Source organism: Panthera tigris, chromosome B3 (genome assembly GCF_018350195.1).
Source record: "Panthera tigris isolate Pti1 chromosome B3, P.tigris_Pti1_mat1.1, whole genome shotgun sequence".
Taxonomy (NCBI): domain Eukaryota; kingdom Metazoa; phylum Chordata; class Mammalia; order Carnivora; family Felidae; genus Panthera; species Panthera tigris.
In genome coordinates this window covers 71,612,496-71,633,329 of record NC_056665.1, presented here as the reverse complement: position 1 = coordinate 71,633,329, position 20,834 = coordinate 71,612,496, and the positions used below count along the sequence as shown (strand labels likewise).

General features: G+C 47.4%; 3 protein-coding genes across 5 annotated transcripts; 1 reads left to right on the top strand and 2 right to left on the bottom strand.

Annotated features, from left to right (window-relative positions):
• Nucleotides 1–3,733: 3,733 nt before the first annotated feature.
• On the bottom strand, nucleotides 3,734–4,713 carry LOC102972396 (ribonuclease 7). Its single transcript, XM_007099127.3, has one exon. It carries the CDS (start codon nucleotides 4,193–4,195, stop codon nucleotides 3,734–3,736), a length of 462 nt encoding a protein of 153 aa, XP_007099189.2. The 5' UTR covers nucleotides 4,196–4,713.
• Nucleotides 4,714–14,085: 9,372 nt separating this feature from the next.
• On the top strand, nucleotides 14,086–14,683 carry RNASE13 (ribonuclease A family member 13 (inactive)). Its single transcript, XM_007091345.2, has one exon. The coding sequence runs from the start codon at nucleotides 14,086–14,088 to the stop codon at nucleotides 14,548–14,550; it is 465 nt and encodes a 154-aa protein (XP_007091407.1). The 3' UTR covers nucleotides 14,551–14,683.
• Nucleotides 14,684–16,088: 1,405 nt separating this feature from the next.
• TPPP2 (tubulin polymerization promoting protein family member 2) lies at nucleotides 16,089–18,310 on the bottom strand. 3 transcript variants are annotated; one of them, XM_007091346.2, is made up of 4 exons: nucleotides 18,193–18,302; nucleotides 17,750–17,991; nucleotides 17,363–17,516; nucleotides 16,089–16,374 (listed from the first exon to the last, which is right to left on the bottom strand). In XM_007091346.2, exons 2-4 carry the CDS (start codon nucleotides 17,920–17,922, stop codon nucleotides 16,186–16,188), a joined length of 516 nt encoding a protein of 171 aa, XP_007091408.2. In that variant the 5' UTR covers nucleotides 17,923–17,991; nucleotides 18,193–18,302; the 3' UTR covers nucleotides 16,089–16,185. The 3 variants fall into 3 exon arrangements, with proteins under 3 accessions (XP_007091408.2, XP_042845279.1, XP_042845280.1); XM_042989345.1 differs by lacking the exon at nucleotides 16,089–16,374 and adding an exon at nucleotides 16,398–16,711 and having other exon boundaries at nucleotides 18,193–18,310; XM_042989346.1 differs by lacking the exons at nucleotides 16,089–16,374; nucleotides 18,193–18,302 and adding exons at nucleotides 16,398–16,711; nucleotides 18,148–18,172.
• Nucleotides 18,311–20,834: the final 2,524 nt, after the last annotated feature.

Sequence of the window (20,834 nt, the reverse complement as noted above, 5' to 3'; positions counted from 1 at the left end):
ATCAGGCTTCAGCTGGCCTTAGTAATTGGCCCAAACCTGTTATTCACTTTGGACCTCACCTTTGACCTTTGGAAAGTTGAATAGTCAAATGCTTATTTCAATATTATTCTTGGCATCTCTCAACTTGGCTGTGATCAAAGTCATGTGAAGGAATGGGTGACTGTCAAACCTAATCAGTTAAATCATCAGTGATGAGAACAAGCAAGTCATTTGGATTCATCGTTAATATCTGAATCACTTTCAAATATTAGTGGGAATTCTAGATGTAACTTACAGTGAAATTTTCCTTATGAATTTTTAAGTGTTGAAATTCTGTCAGTCAGTAGAAGTATAAATGCACACTTATTATTTTAAGAAAAATGCTGAAAAATTAATGATTGTAAAAGATTATATTATATATAAAACAATGAAGAATTTTCACATAAAATAGGAAAATCAGTTGACAGTTAATATATGAGAAGAGATAGTGTATTAGCTGGACAACTTTAAGAAGAACCTCATATACTTTTTGAGCCAAAGTATTTATAACAATTTAATAAATAGTATAAGTACTATTCAATTCAAAAAATAGTATAAAGCAGAGCAACAGAAATTCAACTAGATTATAATTCCATCTATGATTCCATTATATCATAATCTTTATAGAATTGATTGGTGTATTAGCATTTATCATGTTAAGTAAAATAATTGTTAAGAACTATACATTCAGAAGGATTTTTTATTGAGGTGTAATTTACATACAGTTAACTGTACAAATCTTAAGTGTACAACTCAATGGGTTTTCACAAAGTAAACATCCAGACCAAGAAAGAACATTACCAGCTTACCTCTTACCCCTTGCCAGTTGGTATTCCCCAATATACCACTATTTTGAACTCCATCACCACAGATTACTTTTGAATTATGCTTGATTTTTAGTTACTTAGTACTATTTAGGTCATGAATCTTTTAAGAAAAAGTTTTATCTGGAAATTCTTTTCATTTTGAGAGGATGCACTAAAAGCATCATTATAGCCACTTCAAAATTTTGTGAGGAGGATGTCTTCAAAACCGTAATATCCATAAGAAAAAACATCAATACATGTAATTTATATTTATATATGATATATATCAACTTATACAATTTATATTTATATGAATATATAAAGAGTTGTGAAAAAAAAGGGAAAAAGTCAATACCCCCAAGTATCTTGCTTTCTATGCACCTCATTGAAACCATCTATTTAAAGTGATAAATGGGGTGCCTGGGTGGCTCAGTTTGTTGAGCATCTGACTTCGGCTCAGGTCATGATCTCGGGGTTTGGCTCATGGTGAGTTCCAGTCCCTCATCTGGTTTGCCTCTGTCAGCACAGAACCTGCTTTGGATCCTCTGTCCCTCTCTCTCTCTTCCTCCCCCGCTTGTGCGTGTGCTCTCTCTCAAAAACAAATAACATTAAAAAAATAAAGTGATAAACGTAGAGTATAATGACCATAGGATATATAGATTTACACTTTGTAATTTGGAATCTGGCCACAATGTGTATTTAGTGCACCTCTACTTCCAAGACTCAGCAACGTAGTGCCCCACGTTCTGCTTGAATTGTTCAAAGTTCCACTCTTTCTTTTGACCGTCCCCTCCCTACCTTCCCTCCACCTCCTCTCCAAACACCAGCCCACCCAGCAGGACTCTGCAGACTTGTCCTCTAGCTACTCATGAACATCACTCTAGCAGAAGAAGGCCCTCAAGGAAAGTTGAGTGGGGCATTTGCCTTCTTCGGCATGTTTGCCACCATGGATTTGACTGGACAACTATTTGTAACTACTAGTGGTCATTATTAATTGCCTACCAGGGCTGAGGGCTGCTTAAGGCATCATAAATATCATTTCTAAATTTTCCTGCAATCCTATTGGGTAGGTGATATCACTCCCATTTTGCTGTATGGAAGCACAGCTGCAGAGAGGTTCAGTAGTTTGCTCAAGGTCACTTGGCCAGGAACACTGAGCCAACCAAGATTTACACCCAATTTTATCCATCTCCAAAACTGACTCTGACTCTGGTAAGGAGTACAGGAGCATGGGTGGTGTCGGGCAGGGACAGGTAGGGAACAGACTCCCCAGCTGGGAAGGGAAAGTCTAACAAGATAATTGGACAGTGAAGTAGGGTGGGCATGGGCATAGTCAGTTTAGGACTGAAATAGAGAATGTGCTGGTGATGGTTAGGGCTGCAGGCGATGTGGTGGTGGGGGGTGGGGGGCACTATCAGAACAGAGCCAGTGTAAAGCCACAACTTCTCCAGTTCTGCTCACTAGAGAGGGAGAAGTGGTGTCTACACCTGGGGGGACAGGGAGATGGCATTTCCACATCTCAAGCCCTCCGGCCTGGGCAGACCGCCAGATTGGAGAGCCAGGGAAGCACCGAGGCAGGAGAGATCATTATCAGAGGAAGGAAGCTCTGGCAGCTCCCACCAGCCTGTTTGTGACCAGCAGGCTCTGGGCCACGGAAGTCCCTTGAGGTCAAGGGAAATGTGATCCTGGAGCAGGGGAATGAAGCTGGGACACTCCCCTGACCCTATGCCTTCAGGCCAAAGGGATCTAGCCACAGCCAGGCCCGGGGTGGGGGGGTGGGGGGGCTGGGTCGGAAGAACAGTGGGCTGGAGAAGGGGGAGCCCGGTTAGAGAGGCAGAGAGAGAATGGATTAAGATCCCTGGAGCACCTCATAAACAGCTCTTGGCTAGAGACGTAGTGACCTTTATTGCAGCCAGCACAGGACAACTGGCTCTTCGGAGAGCTCTCAGGGGATATGGGTGAACTCTTACCTAGTTCTCTAGTCCCTGTAGAGGTCTCTCCTTTTTTGCACAATGGTCAAGTACAAAGTACACCGTATTTAGAATAAGGAGTCCTAAGTGCAAGTCCAGGTTCTGCCACTAACCAGTCTGACAAGCTTTTTAATGAATTACACTTTCTCAAATCTCAATTTCCTCCCCTAAAGAAGGCACATAATCCCTCTCAAGTCTATCTCACAAGGAACTCATGTGGCTCCACTATGAAAGCCTAAAATGCTACATAAATATGAAGTGGTACTTTGTTCTTTCTTCCCAGCTGCCTCTCCACACACAGGCCATGTCACTACCACGTTATCTGGGGAAGATTCCTAGTTTAGGAACTGGAGCAGCTCTGTCCATAAATCCCATACCCTCCTTGTCCATTTATTTCCCCCTCTTGTCATGCTGCCATGAAAAGAGGGGACAGGGGAGAGATGTACAAGGCACAGGCCAGGGAACCCATACTCTTAGCTTGCTCAGCCCCTCTCTTGAGGGTAAGCTTCCGGGAAAACAGCAACAAAAAGATAAAAGACCATCTCTTCTGGAGCTTAGCCCTCCAACCTGTCTACCTCAGCTCACCTTCAGCCTCTCAGAAGAGCTAGGAAGGGCCCTAAGAGATGAGAGGAAAAGAACCTTCTGGACATATGAAGAGTGGCACAGAGGGGTGCCTGGGTGGCTCGGTCAGTTGAGCATCTGACTTTGGCTCAAGTCATGATTTCAGGGTTTGTGAGTTTGAGCTCTGCATTGGGCTCGCCTCTGTCAATGCAGAGACCACTTTGGATCCTCTGTCCCCCTCTCTCTCTGCCCCTCCCCCTCAGTGTCTCTCTCTCTCAAAAATAAATAAACATTAAAAAAAAAAAAGACTTGCACAGAGGTCTGGAGAGGGAATTAAGGTACAGCCCAACAGGGAGGAAGGCTGCATACCTAAAGGACCTAGTCCAAGTGCACAGGGACCAGCTTGAATTTCCCAGAGCCTCCTGCCTGGGGAGCGTCACAGGCTACAATGTAAGAAGCGACCAGTTGCTTCTTTTTGTACTTGCAGTTTGGATACTTCCCCGAGGTGAGCTTACATGTGCTCAGAGACACAGGCCTTTGGCTCTGGTGGCAGTTTTTACGGCCATTCTTGCAGGCTATGGTGGGGGTCTGACAGGTGGTGGCCACACTGGAGAAGGATTCATGCAGGAAGGTGTTGAAGTCTTTGCAGCGTTTCGTGTATTTGTTGATGTTGTTCATTGCAGTGTCGCATCCCTGGGGTTTGGGCTGCACGTGCTGAGTTGCAAACCACTGAGCTGCAGTCATGTTGCTGGGCTTGGCACTGACTGGGACCTCAGCTAGCCACAAGCCCAGCAGCAGGAGCAGGAGCAGAGGGCTGAATCCTGCTCTGGCTGTTGCCATCTCTCTCAGGGGAACAGTCAGGATGGAGGGCTGGGTTTGCTGGGGACAGAGAACAAGAGGTGAGAAATTAGTCTTCCTGTATGTGCTCCTTCTATCACATCACCATTACCCTCCCCACTGCCTCCTTCTTCCCTCACCCAGGGGTCTCATCCCTTCCTCCCTGCTCTGGGTGCCCTTCTCACCCACTGTGACCCCATCCCCCTCACCTTGTATCCTGTCTTCCTTCATTCTGTCCTCCTACTCTTTGTTCTATCTCCTCTCCCTCAAGCCCCATCCTCTTTGTACCCTTATCCATTGGCTCTGTGTCTCATCTACTCCATGACACCCCCTGGCCCCCGTGTCCCCACTCTGTGCCTCCATCCTGGCATCACTCTCCTCTGTCCTGTGTGTGTGTCCTTATCCCTTCTTCCTTCCTCTATCTCATCCCTCACTCTCATCAGAGCCTGTCCCTTCTCTGTCCTCTCTCCTCACCGAGGTCCCTCCACAGGTCTCACCTCCTCACTGAGTTCTCGTGCTTCTGCAGCTGTAGCTTAGCCCCTGTTTAGGCTGCCCCTACCTGCCACTGGCCTCAGATCACTTGCCTTTTAACTCCTTAAGAGCTGGCCTGAGCTACGTTGCTTCTGTTTGAGGGCGGGCTGGGGAGCCATCCTGGATCAGGAAATGAATCAGGTTCATGCCTTTCCACCTACATGTCCCAAATAAGTGGATACCTATGGAGCTAATGTACCTGCCTAAACAGGTTTGGCAATGAGGAAGCTTCAAACCTCATGCTCAAAGAATAGATTTGGCCCCCAGCCACATGGTTTTAATGACTCTAATAAAGCACCTGACCCAGGTGTCAACCCCAAACAAATTTCAAGAGAGTTGCCATTTATCCCCCATATACACCTTTGGTTCATGATACTGGAAGAGCCAGTCCCTGCAGTGGTAAGGATGGCTTTTTCTCTGACCTGATGAGATGCAGAGAGAACAGCCTAGAATATTTGTATGATTTCTTGTCATCAGGACTTCCTGCTTATCTTTTGGAGGAGATGGAGGAGACAGGGAAGTGGATGATTCATCACAGTCACGATGCCCAGCACCACCCCAACTCAGCTATTCTGTGGTCGCTCACTCCTCTGGGCCCCTCAGTGCCAGGTGCTGAGCAGGGCCACCTGACTTTACCTGGAGAAGGCCCCCAACACCTTTCATCCCTCACTCTTTTCCTCCTTACTTTGTTAAAATTTGCAAAATTTAAACATCATCCAAATTTGAAAATGCCGTTGGGGGTGGCAGTTGCCTCATTCTGCCACAGGCCTTTATCTTGCAGGCCTTGTTCCTTGGGGTAGTTCTAGCTGTGTGGAAAGCCTGAGGTGGACTGGTCTGGGGGCTCTAGTGAGCTTGGCACAGGGCACTCAGGAGAACCGAGACGCTGAGGAATAGAATCATCACCATCTGTGGGTGGGAAGGCCTGGGAAACTGAGATGAACAAGAGTTTTGTTTTCAGGATTCACCTGTAAGTAGTAGTTGATCTCAGAATACTGAGTTCATGTTCATCCATGCAGTAAACACGTATGTATTGAGTGCTATGTGCTGAGGTGCATAGATCAGTGAATAAAAGAGACAAACATCCCTATCTGTGGTGGAGCTTACATTCCACTGGGAGAAAGGTAGTAAAAAATAAACATATACTTTGCTTGAAGTGATAATTGCTAAGAAAAAAGGTAGAACAAGAGGGAAGTTGGTAGGCAGTGATTTTTTTTTCTTATTCAGCAAAGTGTATGCATTTCTTTTTAAATATTTAAATAATCTAAATCCAAGTTAGTTAACATATAGTTTAATAATGATTTCAAGAATAGAATTTAGTGATTCATCACCTAAATAAACACCCAGTGTTCATCCCAACAAGTGTCCTCCTTAATGCGCCTTACCCATTTAGCCCATCCCCACTCCCACAACCCTTCCAGCAACCCTCAGTTTGTTCTCTGTATTTAAGAGTCTCTTATAGTTTGTCTCCCTCTCTGTTTTTTTTTTTTTTAATTTTATTTTTGAGAGAGACAGAGATGGCGTGAGTGGGATAGGGGCAGAGAGGGAGAGAGAGAGTCCCAAGCATGCTCCATGCCACCAGCACAGAGCCTGATGTGGGGCTTGAACCCTCAAACCGTAAGATGATGACCTGGGCCAAACCCAAGAGTCGGTCACCTAACCGCCTGAGCCACCCAGTCACCCTTCCCTCTCTGTTTTTATCTTATTTTTGCTTCCCTTCCCCTTTGTTCATCTGTTTTGTTTCTTAAATTCCACATATGAGTGAAATTAGATGTTTGTCATTCTCTGACTAAACTGACTTATTTCACTTAGCATAATACACTCTAGTTCCATCCACGTTATTGCAAATGGCAAGATTTCATTATTTTTGATCGCCAACTAATATTACATTGTATATATACCACATCTTCTTTATCCATTCATCTGTCGATGCACATTTGGGCTCTTTCCATACTTTGGCTATTGTTGATGGTGCTGCTATAAACATTGGGGTGCATGTGTCCCTTTGGCTCAGCATTTTTGTATCTTTGGATAAATATCTAGTAGTGAAATTTCTGGGTCGTAGAGTAGTTCTATTTTTAATTTTTTGAGGAACCTCCATACTGTTGTCTAGAGTAGATGCACCAGTTTGCATTCCCACCAGCAGCGCAAAAGAGATCCTCTTTCTCCACATCCTCGCCAACATCCGTTGTTGCCTGAGCTGTTAATGTTAGCCATTCTGACAGATGTAAGGTGGTATCTCATTGTGGTTTTGATTTGTATTTCCCTGATGATGAGTGATGTTGAGCATTTTTTCATGTGTCTGTTAGCCATCTGGACGTCTCCTTTGAAAAAAATGTCTATTCATGTCTTTTGGTTAGGCAGTGATTTTTAAACAGGGACATTAAGGTAGGCGATGCTGGGACAAAGACCTGAAGATGAGAAAGTGAATTTGTGCTTATGTGGGGAACAGTGGTCCAAACAGAACAGCACTGCAAAGGCCCTAAAGCAGACAGATGCCTGGGTGTTGGAACAGCAAGGAGGCCAGCATGGCTGGAGCAGGTGAAGGATGATCAGAGCAGGTGAAAGATGCGTCAGAGAGGGACAAGTGGCCAGATCATGGAAAGCCTCAGAGACCAGTAAAGGATTGTGACTTTTACTCTGCACACACTGGGGAGGCCCTGGGGTGGGGGTGTTCTAAGCAGAGGAAGTGAAAGGCCCTTGTTGTAGATTATAACTGTAGCGAAGCCATGTGAACGTTCTTGATTGTAAAGTTTGTGTTCTGGTCTAGAAGTCAGAATTTCAAGTCGAGAAGAGGAGGTTTTTGTTTTGAGGGCGGTGGAACATGATTTTAGTAGATGGAGTGACCTGCTGAGGGTCAGGATGATTTTTGGAAGAAAAGGTGGTGTTGGAGATGGGAAGCACCACTAGATGGCGACAGAGAACCAGGAGCAATTTCACACAGGTCTCTGGCTCCTGTGCTCTGCCCTCAGCGAGACCTTGGCTGTGGAACAGCATTCACTGCTTTGTTAAGGTGCCTGAATCTTTGCAGTTTGAACTTCTGGATAGAGAATTATGCCTCTGCTGCTGTAGAAATGCAAATGTTTGGAAATAAAATTCATGGCTTAAAGCAGACTGTGGACAGAATGTGGATCAGCACAAGCCTGTCCAGCCCTGGACTGGAGGCAGGCTGGGGGGGGGGGGGGGTAGGTAGGGGGGGTGGGAAAGAGCTCATTTGAATTCCTAGCCAGGACTCCTCACTTCTCATTATTCTAGAGTGAGATGTTTCCAAACCACGACTTGCACTGCCCTGTGCTCTTGTGTTTTCCTGTCATTATAATTATCCTAGTTTGCTCTTCAAATCCATTATGCTGGGTTCTCCAGAAGGCCACCTTAGTGCTGCATGAAAGTAAAACACGGCCCTACTGTGTCTCAGGCCGAAAGGGAGAGACAGTAAAGGTTTAGGTTTGCACCCAAAAATTAAAGGGTTGAAACTACCATCTGTACAATTCAAGCTGAAACCCCTACTTTGCCTCAATTATTTGGAGAAGGCAGGTGATTTTGTTTATTTGCCCAAAGTATCCAGCTTCCAAGATCTGCTTCACTTTGCAGTCAATGGGATAATTTTGCCAGTTCTCCTACACCACATGTAAGGGCAAGAGAAAAAGATGGAGGAAGGGGGACAAGATTAGGGAGAACAAAAAGGGTCAGGTATCAGGCCAAGGACTGATCAGAGAGTCTGGCAGAAGGGAAAAGAGAAAAATTAGAAAGGGGTGAGCAAGAAGACAAAATAGTGGGAGAAGATGGGAGGGAAGAAAGCCCCTCACACAAGCAACCTCACCCCAGGGATATGAGGTAGCTACCCTCTGCTTTCTCATTCTATCACCGCAGCCACTGCTCTTTGCCCAACCACTCCCAGGCTAATGCCATGCTGCTGCGTGTGTGTGTGTGTGTGTATGTGTGTGTGTGTTTGTGTGTGAGTGTGTGTGTGTGTGTGTGTTTAAAGTCACTGGGGCGGGTGCTGTGAAAATCCCAGCAGTGCCAGGTGGACCTCTGCCTGTCTTCCCCACAGGACAACAGCTGCCACTTCCTCTCGCCTGGCTGAGAGGGGGTGAGGGGAGCTGGCTGGGAGGAGGGCCGGGTCTGGATTGGTGCCCACCCTTCAGAGCCCGGCCTCTCCCCCTTCCGGAGTTCCACACAGCTTCTGGATACCGATGGAAAGCCCGTGAGAGTTTCCCTACAAGCAGGAGCAGATCCAAGTTCTGTTACCCTAATTTTATTGCTCCTATAGGATAAATAAAGGTAATGGGCTCATTTCTGTAGACAGGGAAAGTGAAACAAACAGCAAGTTAGGGTCAGATGTGGGACTTGCTTTGGGTCTTTGAATTCTCATGACCTTTCCTGGAACAGCTGTGGATCTGGAGGCGGCACGGTACTGACAGAGGTTGGGATCTTTATAGCTCCCAAACCAATGCTTTTAGACAAGCTGGGATGTAGGAGAGGGAGACCTGCTCCGGGGTTGAGAGGCCTCATTAGGTCACTCTATCTCGGGAGCCACTGGCAGTTCCCCCTTTATCTGCAGAATAAGATTCAAATTCTGCAGCCTGATATTCAAGGCCTGCCACAATTTGGCAAACCCATCTTTCGAACTTTGTCTCTGACTTCTCTTCCACCGAGAGCCTCAATTCTAGCCAAGCTGGTTTTGTCTATTTTCTTAAACATACCTTTCATAATCTTCTTTATCTCGGTTTAATTATTGACTGTTCCTTGAGATGCATCCCAAGGTCCCAGGATGACCCTCCTCTCACACAGAAAATTTGCTCTGATCTTCCCAATTCAGAGGGATCTTTCTCACCTCTAAATTCCTACAGTTAGGGGCACCTGGGTGGCTCAGTCAGTTGAGCTTCCAACTTGGGCTCAGGTCACAGGCTCACAGTTTCATGAGTTTGAGCCCCGCATCAGGCTCTGCGTTGACAGTACGGGGACTGCTTAGGGTCCTCTGTCTCCATCTCTCTCTGCCCCCCACTCTGGAGACTATCAGTCTCCAGAAGACAAGGACCATCTGTTATACTTCTTTTGTACTTCTCACAGGGTGTAGCTTAGTGCCTTGCATATAAGTGATCTTAACTGATTTGATCTCTGGGTTAGAAGGCATTCATTCGGCCCCTGGATGACCCCAGTCATGCGTGGGACCCCCAGCAACCTGCAGCTTTGGTTGGCAGATGGAGGAACTGACAAGGCAGCTCCTGGACTTCAACCCTGGGGCTGAGGTGAAGTAATGACAAGAAGGTTGAGATGCATGAAGTGATCCCTTTGGGTTCAAGGACAACCCAGGAAGCGCCCATGACCTGGTCTGCTTGTTGGAGGAATTTGGGTGGACAGGGCAAACAGTGACATTACTGAGATTGTGGTGAGCTCACTTTGGGCAGAATCTTGGGGTTCCTCTCATCCCAGGGAATCACCGTTGCACCTGCCACTCTAGCCAGCTGTTCTAGAAATGCTTACTACTAAGGAGAGGAGGTAGGAGAGAACGTGTAGAAGACTACAGGCAGAGAGTCACCTTGACAGGAAAAATGACTCAAAGTTATTTCAACGGTGAACTCTCAGTGCCTCTTTTGCTGGCAGAAAAACCCAGGACCACTAAAAGCAAAATCTAACAAAAACATTTCCAAGGTCTGCCTATTTACTGACCCTTTTCAATATATGAGGTATAAGTAATTCTGCCATTGTTAGAAAATCGGATTCACTCATTGGACCAGGGTTTTCTTTTCTATTTTTTTAAGTTTATTTTTTGAAAGTAATCTTTACACCCAACGTGGGTCTTGAACTCATGACCCCAAGATCAAGAGTCACATGCTCTTCTGACTGAGCCAGCCAGGTGCCCCAGACAAGGGTTTCTCAACCTCAGCACTATTTACATTTTGATCTTGATAATTCTTTGTTGTGGGAGCTGTCTTGTGCAACCACGGATGTTTAGAGGCATCCCCTGGCCTCTTACCCACTAGATGCCAGTAGCCCCTTCCGGTTGTGATGATCAAACATGTCCCCAGAAATGACCAAATTGCCTTCCCCTCGTTGAGAACTACTAAATTGGACATATGACTTTGAGCAAACTACTCTTTCTCTCTCAAACTTAGTTTCTTCATCTCTAGGGGAATTCTCGTGGATGTAAAGCCCGGAGTACTGAGGCAATGAATTCCACAAATCTCAGGCTGAGGGAGCAGATGAAACCATGACAAGGATGTCAGTGTGGAAACAGCAGGGCTATGGATCAGCACCTCGAGGACAGGATTTTAAAGACCGGGCCTCTAGAACTACAGTCTGGAACCTGAAGGCCCATCATACATTCACCCCCTTTCCGAGGCCTTTGTAACATATGCTTATATGTGTGTCTTTCCTGCTGCATTATAAATGTAATCTGGGCTGGAGCTGTTTTATTTACCTTTGTATTGCCCCAACGTTTGTCATAGTGCTTTTCAGAGGGTATTTAACAACTAAAAACTAAGTTCAAAAAATCTTAAGGTAATCCACACAGGGCCTGACTAATAATAGAAAGCTTCATGAAGATGAAGCTTAAGTCAGGTGTCAGAGGGGGCTCTACACTGGCAGAGTGGGGATGGGGGAGGTCACTTGGATCATTTGGGGAATATAAGGGGCTTTGCCAATATGGAGTTGGGGAAAAAGTGAGTCGGTGTAGAACCTAGGAGATAATATCCAGTTATAATTGTTTATACACTGTGTAATGGTTGAAAGTCATGTTCATGATGACCATCTCACTTTATTCTTGTAGTCTTATGAGGCAAGAAAGGTATTAGTCTCATTTTATAGATGAGGAGGCAGAAATTCCGTAGGTTATCTATATCAGGTACCGAAGTCTCTCCTCTACAATGTGCTGTTCCATTTCTGTAACTGTGTGTGCAGAGGTGAGTCGTGATAGGTGGGTAATGAATGAAGAAGACGACGACCAAGGGCCATGACAAGCCCTTTCCTCTTCTCAGGGAAGCTGCAGCCTTGAGCAAATAGGGAAGAGGAGGCACGCTTTGAGGTGGGGACCACAGCAGCAGACTTCCTCACAACAAAGATATGAGTCAGCCGGTCTCAGGAGCCACCCTGCATGGCTCCCACTTGGTGCTGGCTTGTAGACCCAGACTGAAGGATACAGGCGAGGCACCTGCCTGTGTAGGCTTTTCCTTCACTCGCTTGGCTGTGCACACTTCCCTGGGGAGGTCTTCCAAGCAGAGGCTTCTTAAACAGGAACTCTGGGTTGAGTCTTCACATGAGCTAGCTCAGTGGAGGTGATGGGGGCAAGAGTGGGAGGAGGAGAGGAACAGTATCAGGGGTAAAGGAGGTGGCATGCACAAGCACAAGGAGGTGGAGGGTGACACAAAGGGGGAAACAGATGGGGATGGGTATGCAGTTGGAGACATGGCAGGGGTCAGGTCATGGAGAGCCTTCTGTCTGTCCTATGAGATGCAGAGCCTTACTGGAGATGGAGAGCATGTGGTATCCAGGAAAGGGGGGAGCCTGAGGAGGGGCAGAGATAGGGATGGAAGGGACAGGTTCTTAGTGTTAGATAAGACTGTCAGGACTGTGGGACTGATGGACTCATGCTCATATTAAGTACTTACCATGTGCCAGGCACTGAGCTACAAGCTCTTGATATACATCTTAATGAATTCTAATACTGCCGTGAGGTATATAAAGTATTACCCCTATTAATAGATGAAAAATTGAAGCTGATAGTGTTTTAGCAAACTTAGATTGGGGATACACAGCCTGTAAGCAGCAAAGCAAGGATTCAGCCAGGATTTCTGGTCTGTTTTACTCAAAAGCCTTACTCTTACCCACCTTGCAACCACAGGTGGGGTCAGGGAGAATGAGGGGTCTAGGATCACCTGTGACAGAGGAAACAGAGACAGACAATACAAGTTGTGGGGAGGATGGGTTCAGTTTTGGACTTCAATTCATGCTTCCAGGAAGAGCAAGGCTAGGGGGAACATGAACAAACAATGCCAGTACCCCGACACCTCCAGTACTCTGCACCACCCCAAATTACTCATTGGCCTTGGAACACTCAGGGGTCTGTGTTCTGACTCCTCCATCCCATTCTTCCTACTAGGAGGCCCACAACCCAGACAACATCCTACAGGGAGGCAAGGCTGAGAGGCATGTGGAAGTCAAGGACAGTGGCTGGCAGGCTCTAGAGGGCTCTTTAGTTCTGATGAAGGGGCAGGTATTGACGAAAAGAAGAGTCCGGCCCTTTCCCAGCATGACAAACTACATTGAGAGTCTGATTCTCTGGACTCAGATGGCCCATACTTCCTCAAGTCCAACTCAACCTGTGTAACCCAACTTGACAAGCCTGAGGCTTCAGGGTCAGTGTGCTTCAGTTTCCAGGAGTGCTCTGATTCTGACAGGGCCTGAAGTTACAGGTGAGGGAGCTGGTGTGACAGTGTGATTGTGACTGGTGGGAAGGTGATGATGGGGACTGTGGGGAGTCCACAACGAGGTCTCTGATTCTCAACCCAGCACTCTAGAGGGAGGCCCTTGAGTGCATGTGTGGCCTCCTGGGCCACGGTGAGTGGGATGAGTGGCAGACCCTCTGTTCTCTGAGGGTTAGGAACAAGCAGCACCTTGTTCCTCAGAAACACAACAGTGTTTTCCTCCTTACCTTTCCGCAGAGAGGGATCTATGGACCAGAGAAAACATCAAAGAAAGCCCAAGAACGTAGGGCCTTTTGGCAGGGAGCTGGAACTAAGTGTTCCGATGACAGCAGAAAGGAGGGGACCAGACAGCAATGTCCCTATCCTCCCACCCACCCAACCCCCTCAGTCCAGGGGCTCTTCAAACTCAGGGGACGTGCCCTCCTCCCAGACTGGTCTTTATCTAGAAATTTCTGGTGTCTTCTCACCTTTGGGCTGTCTTTGGCTCCAGGCAAGAATTCCTGCTCCTGTCCCACTGGTCTTCCAGCTCCTGCCCTTTCTCCAGAGCAGTCAGAGAATTGTGCTTCAGCCTGTTCCTTCTGTCCCCTTTGCATTTTTTTTACCGGAAAGGTTGACCAGAGCCAGGGATGATTGGGAAGAGTCACTCACCCAAGGACCAGTTGGACCTCTTCTTCTGTAAGTGTTACAGCTCATGGACTGGCTGAGGCTGAGACCCCGAGGTGGACCAAGGGAGTGGGGGGAATGGCTAATATAAGGTGGACAACCAGCAAGTGTCTCCTCTCTCTGGGGCATGAGGTCTTGGGCTAGGTGATATTTGAGATACAGTACAGCTCTTAGGGTATAGGGGAAGGCTGCGGGGACACTGGAGACTGTGGGAAAGGGCAGACAGCCACTCTAGGCCCACCTCTGCCTCCAACCACCTTAACTCTACCAGCAGGAGGAATGGCAGTAGCTGTGGCCTGGCTTGTGTTTCTCCAGCTTGCTTTCGGGACAGCTCTGGTTGTGGACATCGAGATGCAGATTGCCATCAAGGACTTCCACATGTTACACGTCGATTATCCCAGGGTGCACTACCCAAAGGGCTTCCAGGGCTACTGTAATGGTCTCATGGCCTATGTACGGGGCAGAAAGCAGAAGAGTTGGTATTGCCCGCAAATCCATTATATGGTGCATGCCCCCTGGAGAGAAGTCCAGAAGTTCTGCAAGTACAGTGAGAGTTTCTGTGAGAATTACAACGAATACTGTACATTCACAGAGGACTCCTTCCCCATCACGATCTGTTCTCTGGCCCCTAATCAGCCGCCCACCAGCTGCCACTACAACAGCACCCTAACCAACCAAAGGCTCTACCTGCTCTGTTCCGGAAAGCGTGATGCGGAACCAATAGATATCATTGGTGTCTACTAGGAAAGGGAGGCTTTCGATTTGAACCACCCCCTACTGTCACCATACACCAGCCTGTTCCCATTCCCAAACCTCTGATTTCTGATACGAGGCTTCCTCCCTGACTTCAAAGGCAGGCAGGGCCCCCTCCCAAGAGACCAGGGAAGTAGGACCAATGTCCAGAGCTTCAGTCATCATGCAAATTCATACTGCCTTGTAGACCCTTTCCAACTTGTTTACCTCCTCTTTTCCCCCGTCATCTTCCTTCTCCCACAGACAGCCTTACCCACCCAAGAAGCTGACTGTGTCCAGTTGGCAGTGACGGTCCTTCCACTGGGCCAGATCCTGAATCCTGGATGGAGGCCCAGAGCCTCAGCTCACACCATGACAACAGGCACCCAGCTCCATGTCTCAACTCCCCATCCCCACTACCCTTCTCTCCTCAGCTGTCCCCATCTCCCTTATGATTCTCTCCACTCACTCACCTACATGGTAGGTACCTCTAGCTAGAGGTCCTCCTCAAGACCCTTAGAGTCTTTCTAGCCTCACTTCTCCAGAATGCCCCTCAGTCCCCAGTCTGTTCCTCTCTACGAAATCATTGCTCTTCTCTCCATGTAACCTGTTCTTTCTTCTCTCCTTCTACCACAGAGCCCAGGGTAGTTTCTCCCCTACACTCCCCTCCTTTAGTCTCCCTGTATTCCTCTCTCTGACTTCTTTTCCTTCCATTCTTCTCACTGTGGCTCACTGGAGTTTCAAATGATCTTCTCTGACCTGTTACCCCCAAGATGACTGCATCCCTTTCCTTCCCAAAGCTCTTCCTGACAACCCGCCCCCCCTCCAGTTACAGGATCTGCCACTGACAAGACAGGTGTGAGGTGAGCCTCGCTGTGGTCACAGAAGGTTTTAAAACCACACCTTGAGTTATAGAAGATATAACCACTGGATGAAACTGGGTGAAGGGTATGTGGGACCCCTCTGTACTATTTTTGCAAACTTCCTGTGAATCTATAATCATTCCAAAATAAAAATATAAAAATATATCTGAAGCCATTCTGATTTCATTCCTTTTTCTTCGGCACACAAGCACTCCTGCTCTGGGAGTCCTGGAGGCACTCACCTCTGGCCATCTTCCTGGGCTACCCTTAGCAGTCAGTGGGATTTTCTGTTCCATGTCTCCAACACCACCTGGGCTGCAACAGGGGAGGGAGGTGGAGGGACAGGGAGGGGTCTAACAAGTGGTATCTGGGTCATACTAGGTCCAATCGGGAATTGCTACTTCCCTTTGGGAGATAAGAAGGGTGGATACCAGAAATGTATGAGTGCAAGGAGCAAATGCTTTTGTCTCCACACCTGGTTTATCTCTTATCCCCAAATATATTCCTCAGCTCTGTTCTTAGACGCAGTTGTAGAGGGGAATGCTAACCTAGGGCTGGGAGGCATGAGGTTAACTAGAGAAAGGGTGCAGAACTCAAAACCCTGACTCCTGGGGTCTTCTCTTCTCTCTCTCTGCACCAGTGGGTCTATCTATCCCTCTCCCTGAAGGAAAGACAGAGCTCATTGGCTGATGCACACACAGGTGTTTATTGTTCCCTATGCTCCTCCGAGGTGTGTAAGATGCTGGGTCGAGGACTAACTGACCCTAGTTGTTGAGGCTACTTCTCATTTGCTGCTCTTCTTATCATAGGTGCCAGCACCCTTATAGCCACTCACATAGCCTGACTTGTCGGTCATCTCTTCCCGTCCTGTGATGCCTTTGCCTTTGCCACGCTCGTCAAAGCGCTCCTTGTGGGTGCCGGTGTACTTGCTGGTGTCTGTCAGCCGGCTCACTCCACCCACTGTTGTTGCCTTCTGCAAGCCAGAGGATGATGGGTCTGATCCTTCTCTCTTCCCCTTGGCTGTCACACCCCTTCTCTAAAGATGGACTTTGGTTCTGCTAGGACCCAGTGCTCTATTATACTGTTGGCATGGGGCTGCTTTCTTTAGGGCCCAGATGCAGCCATGGGTAGGAACATGGCAAGAGCCATCCACTCACGAGGGTGGAGGAGTCTGGTGTCTGGGAATGAATGGGGTGTGTATGGAGTTTTCTGCTTCCAGAGGAGCTATTTTGACCAGACTGCAGCCAGAGGACTTCAACCCCAGACCCAATACGCAAGGTCCCTCCAAGTGGGAGGGCCCTATTTGAAACCTAGAATAGAAGGGGCTTTAAATAGAGAGGGGACAGGGGGCACCTGGGTGGCTCAGTCCATTAAGCGTCCTATTTTGGCTCAGGTCATGATCTCACAGTTTGTGAGTTAGAGCCCTGCATTGGACTCTGTGCTGAGAGCTCAGAGCCTGGAGCCTGCTTTGGATTCTGTATCTCCCTCTCTCTGTGCCCCTCCCCTATCATAGTCTCTCTCTCCCTCTCTCTCTCTCTCTCTTTCAAAATCAAATAAACATAAACAGAGAGGGGACAAATAGAGAACAGACGGTGGGTGGGAGGCAGGAGGGCAGATATTACATCTTATACAAGAGTGGGAGGAGGAGTGGGGATCAGATACCAAGTCCTTTGCACTCAGTGTTCCCCCAGAGCCCTCTGGACACTTGGAAACAAGGCTTAACTTTATTATTAAAATAGATGTGGACCCTTCTCTCAGCCACAGTCTCTTCATCCCTGAAATTACTAGATGATCTCTAAAGTCTGTTCCAATCCCAACAGTGCCCCAGAGACTTTCTGCCTTGTCTCCCTACAGTATTACTAATGACAGAGGTTAGGGACATTGGAAGGGGGAAGGGAGATAGGAGCAGCAGGGATTTAGAGAAGTAGAGTCAAGGGTTAGGGATGAAGAATGTCACTCACAGTAACACCAGTGGTAGCTGGATCCTTGCCTTCCATGAGTTTATAAATGTTTTCCAGAGCTTCATCTGGCTTCTTGTCTTTGAATCGTTTCTGGCCCAGCTCCTTCATTGCTTCCTGGAACTGCTGAAATGTGATGGTTCTGACATTCTTGGCTCTGGTCAGTCAGACAGAAATCCAGGAACTCTGGAACATGAATTCATAACCTTCCAAGGCCCAACCCTTCCCTGACTGAGATTTGGTCTCTTGACACTGAGGGTCCTGGGACAGGGAACAGCACAGGACCAGGTACCCAGCAGGTGCTCAGTAGACCCATTATTGTGTCCTCCCACATGAACCTTTCTAGGTCCCACTGCCTTGTGTGCCTGGCCCCCATCTCTGGCCCCTTACTTGACTTTGCTGAATACGATGTCCACATCAGTGGAGGTGACTATCTTGCCATCCATGATGCCACAGTCTTTGCATAGCTTGGAGAAGTTCTTATTGTTCATTTCAGTGCCACTGCTTGATGATTCTCCAAAGACAGCAAACCGCTGGAACGTTTTCTCTGCTTCTGATGCCATGATCAACTGGAGGTGGGGGAGGGCCGCAGGGAGGAAGACTTGGGGGTGAGGGAGGAGGAGAAGGGATGACTGAGGAGTAATGAGGATGGGTGTTAGTCAACAAAATAAGAATCAGCAACAGGAACAAAGTCCCTCCTCCCTGTTCTTCTCTTTCCTTTCCCCCCATCGCTCCCATCCCCCACTACTGTTCCCAGCACCAGGGATACTAGTATGGATCCTACATACTGAATAATCACCACTACCACCTATGTCTTCACCACTTTTGTGCACCTGAGAATAGCCGGATGGTGTCTGCCCCTTCTCAGCCTTTGTTTATAAGTGTGTGCAGATATGTGGGAGCCAGCTGGTTGGGGAGACTATGTGGCAATGGGGAAACGGGAGGAGAGGGAAGCTTCTATGACCTCAGCAGTGTTTATGTTACATCAGCTTGAAGCTACAGCCTGTCTTGGGAGAGGGGTCCTTCATTTCCCCACTTTGCATTGAGCAAGTTGCCACCCTTCTGATCTTTCCAGCTGATCAAACTTCCCTCATCATTCCCCCCAGCCTGACACAGTCCTCTGGGTCCTGGTCAGATTGGTTTATGGTCTGTCGCACAGTGCTGAGAGGAGCCCAGGGAAGGGGTTAATGGAAACAGGTTGGCATCAGTCCAGCAGTGCCCTCCTTTCTAGTCTCAAGTCCAAGTTAGTGACCAACATGGAGAATCCCAGTGGCTTTGACACACCAACCTCAGTAGGAACTTTAATGTTTTTTTAATGTTTATTTTTTGAGAGGTGGGGAGGGGCAGAGAGAGAGGGAGACACAGAATCTGAAGCAGGCTCCAGAGTCTGAGCTGTCAGCACAGAGCCCGACACAGGACTTGAACTCACAAACTGTGAGATCATGACCTGAACTGAAGTCAGACTCTTAACTGACTGAGCCACCCAGGCGCCCCCACAAAACTATTTTTCATCCATTAATCCTGCTCAAGAATGCTCTAAGGATCTTCAGTGACAAGACAAAAAAAAAAAAAAAAAACAAAACTGTCAAGGACTTTCACACTTGGCCCATGCTTTTATCAAACATCACCTACCTCTCATCAATATTATTCTTCATCTGGGGCCATAATGGCTTTAGAGGCTAGCTACCTCATGGTTGAAAGAGAATAGCCTTGGAGTGGGATGAATCTGGGTGGGGATTTGAGTCCTAGATTTGTCATTTACAGCACTGGTTGGTTGGCCTTGGGCAAATCACTGAAGCTTCTGTTTCAGAAATGTCTGAGCTGCGGTTCCTCACCTGTACTGTGTAACAATAAAATTTACCTTATAGTATTGTGGGATGATATATGGGAAGTACCTTGCACCTACTAGCTACTATTCAATTCTTCCGAGTAACTTGTGTATTTCTTCTTCCAAGCTTTCCCTCTTGCTCTTTTCTTCCTGGACAGAACGTTCCTTTCTCCCACTCAAATACCCTGTGGTTGTACTCCTCATGGGTGGTACACTCTAGGAAACAACAACAAAAACCCTTTTCCTCTGAATTATAGCAAAATAATGGTTCTTAGTCTGTGGGCTACAGTCTCCTGGGGAGAGGATTTCTGATTTATTGCAAGGGACCCTGGGATTTATATGTACAGAAAATATTGTCAAGTGAATAAATAGCACACTTTGCACATGTAGATATCACTACATACATAGGTATTAGGAATATCAGAATTCCGTACAAACGGTGGAGCCTGACTGGCTTGGTCTGTGCAGCACGCATGTGACTCTTGATGTTGGGGTTGTAAGTTCTTTGTAGTTTGAGCCCCACATTCGGTGTAGAGGGTACTTAAAAATAAAATCTTAAAAAAACAACCTTATTTAAAAGTATTGTTGAGGGGCGCCTGGGTGGCTCAGTCGGTTGAGCGTCCGACTTCGGCTCAGGTCACGATCTCGTGGTCCGTGAGTTCGAGCCCCGCGTCAGGCTCTGGGCTGATGGCTCAGAGCCTGGAGCCTGCTTCTGATTCTGTGTCTCCCTCTCTCTCTGCCCCTCCCCCATTCATGCTCTATCTCTCTCTGTCACAAAAATAAATAAATGTTAAAAAAAAATTTATTTAAAAAAATAAAAGTATTGTTGAATTCATGGTTTGTCTCCGTCAAGGGATACTAAAACCATCAAGCGGTAATGGAAATCTCTCATCTCCCAATTGAGAAGAATGGGAAACACTTGGCACAGGATTTTTTGTCTAAACAATTAATCTTCTATAGACATCATTTTTCTTAACTTTCTGTCTTTATTCCTTCTCCCACCTACTTCATCATATGCTTCTAGAACGGATATGACCAGCCTTCACACTTCTTTGAATTGCATCTATACAGTGGCTGGCACACAGCAGGCTCGCAAAACTGTTGCTTAACTGAAGGTACAGTTTGAAGCTGCTTCTGGCCCAAGAGAAGGGAGTTAGAGATTACTCTGGTTGGGCGACTTATGGCTGGGCTGGGACCTACCCTGACAAAGGGAACCCTACCTTAGGGCAGAACCAGCCTCATTTCTGCCTGCAGGAGCTGAGACCCCTAGGCCCCGGAAGCAAACAGATCCCAGTGGAAATTTCCCACCTCCTGCCCGCCCCACGCCCCTGCGTAGGCCCCTTATCAGGTTCCCCCTGAGTCATCCTGACCCAGAGACTAATTTAGATGCTGGAACCTCCAGGTCCTTCCCTCCCCCACTCCAAGACAGACTACTTTGTACACATCAGAGTACACTGCAGGCGGAAGCTCTAGGCATTCTTTCTTCCCCAGCTCCTGGGGGGCTGGTAAGACCTCTCTCCTGCCCTACACAGCTCTGTCTATGATCCTAAGGCCAGCAAGCTTTTCCCTGTCCAGGAGAGTGTTAAACTGGCGTTCAGAGGGGAGAGGGGACTAGGCAAGCTGCCAGGGTGCCCAGCCTCTGGGCCA

What these genes read in the sequence shown, in the direction of transcription:
- TPPP2 (XM_042989345.1), bottom strand. Translation starts at nt 17,922, where the DNA reads ATGGCATCAGAAGCAGAGAAAACGTTCCAGCGGTTTGCTGTCTTTGGA. An exon ending in ATCGTATTCAGCAAAGTCAA is followed by an intron (nt 17,517 to 17,749) that starts GTAAGGGGCCAG and finishes CTGACTGACCAG; the next exon opens with AGCCAAGAATGTCAGAACCA. An exon ending in CAGCTACCACTGGTGTTACT is followed by an intron (nt 16,712 to 17,362) that starts GTGAGTGACATT and finishes CTTCTATTCTAG; the next exon opens with GTTTCAAATAGGGCCCTCCC.
- RNASE13 (XM_007091345.2), top strand. Translation starts at nt 14,086, where the DNA reads ATGGCAGTAGCTGTGGCCTGGCTTGTGTTTCTCCAGCTTGCTTTCGGG.
- LOC102972396 (XM_007099127.3), bottom strand. Translation starts at nt 4,195, where the DNA reads ATGGCAACAGCCAGAGCAGGATTCAGCCCTCTGCTCCTGCTCCTGCTG.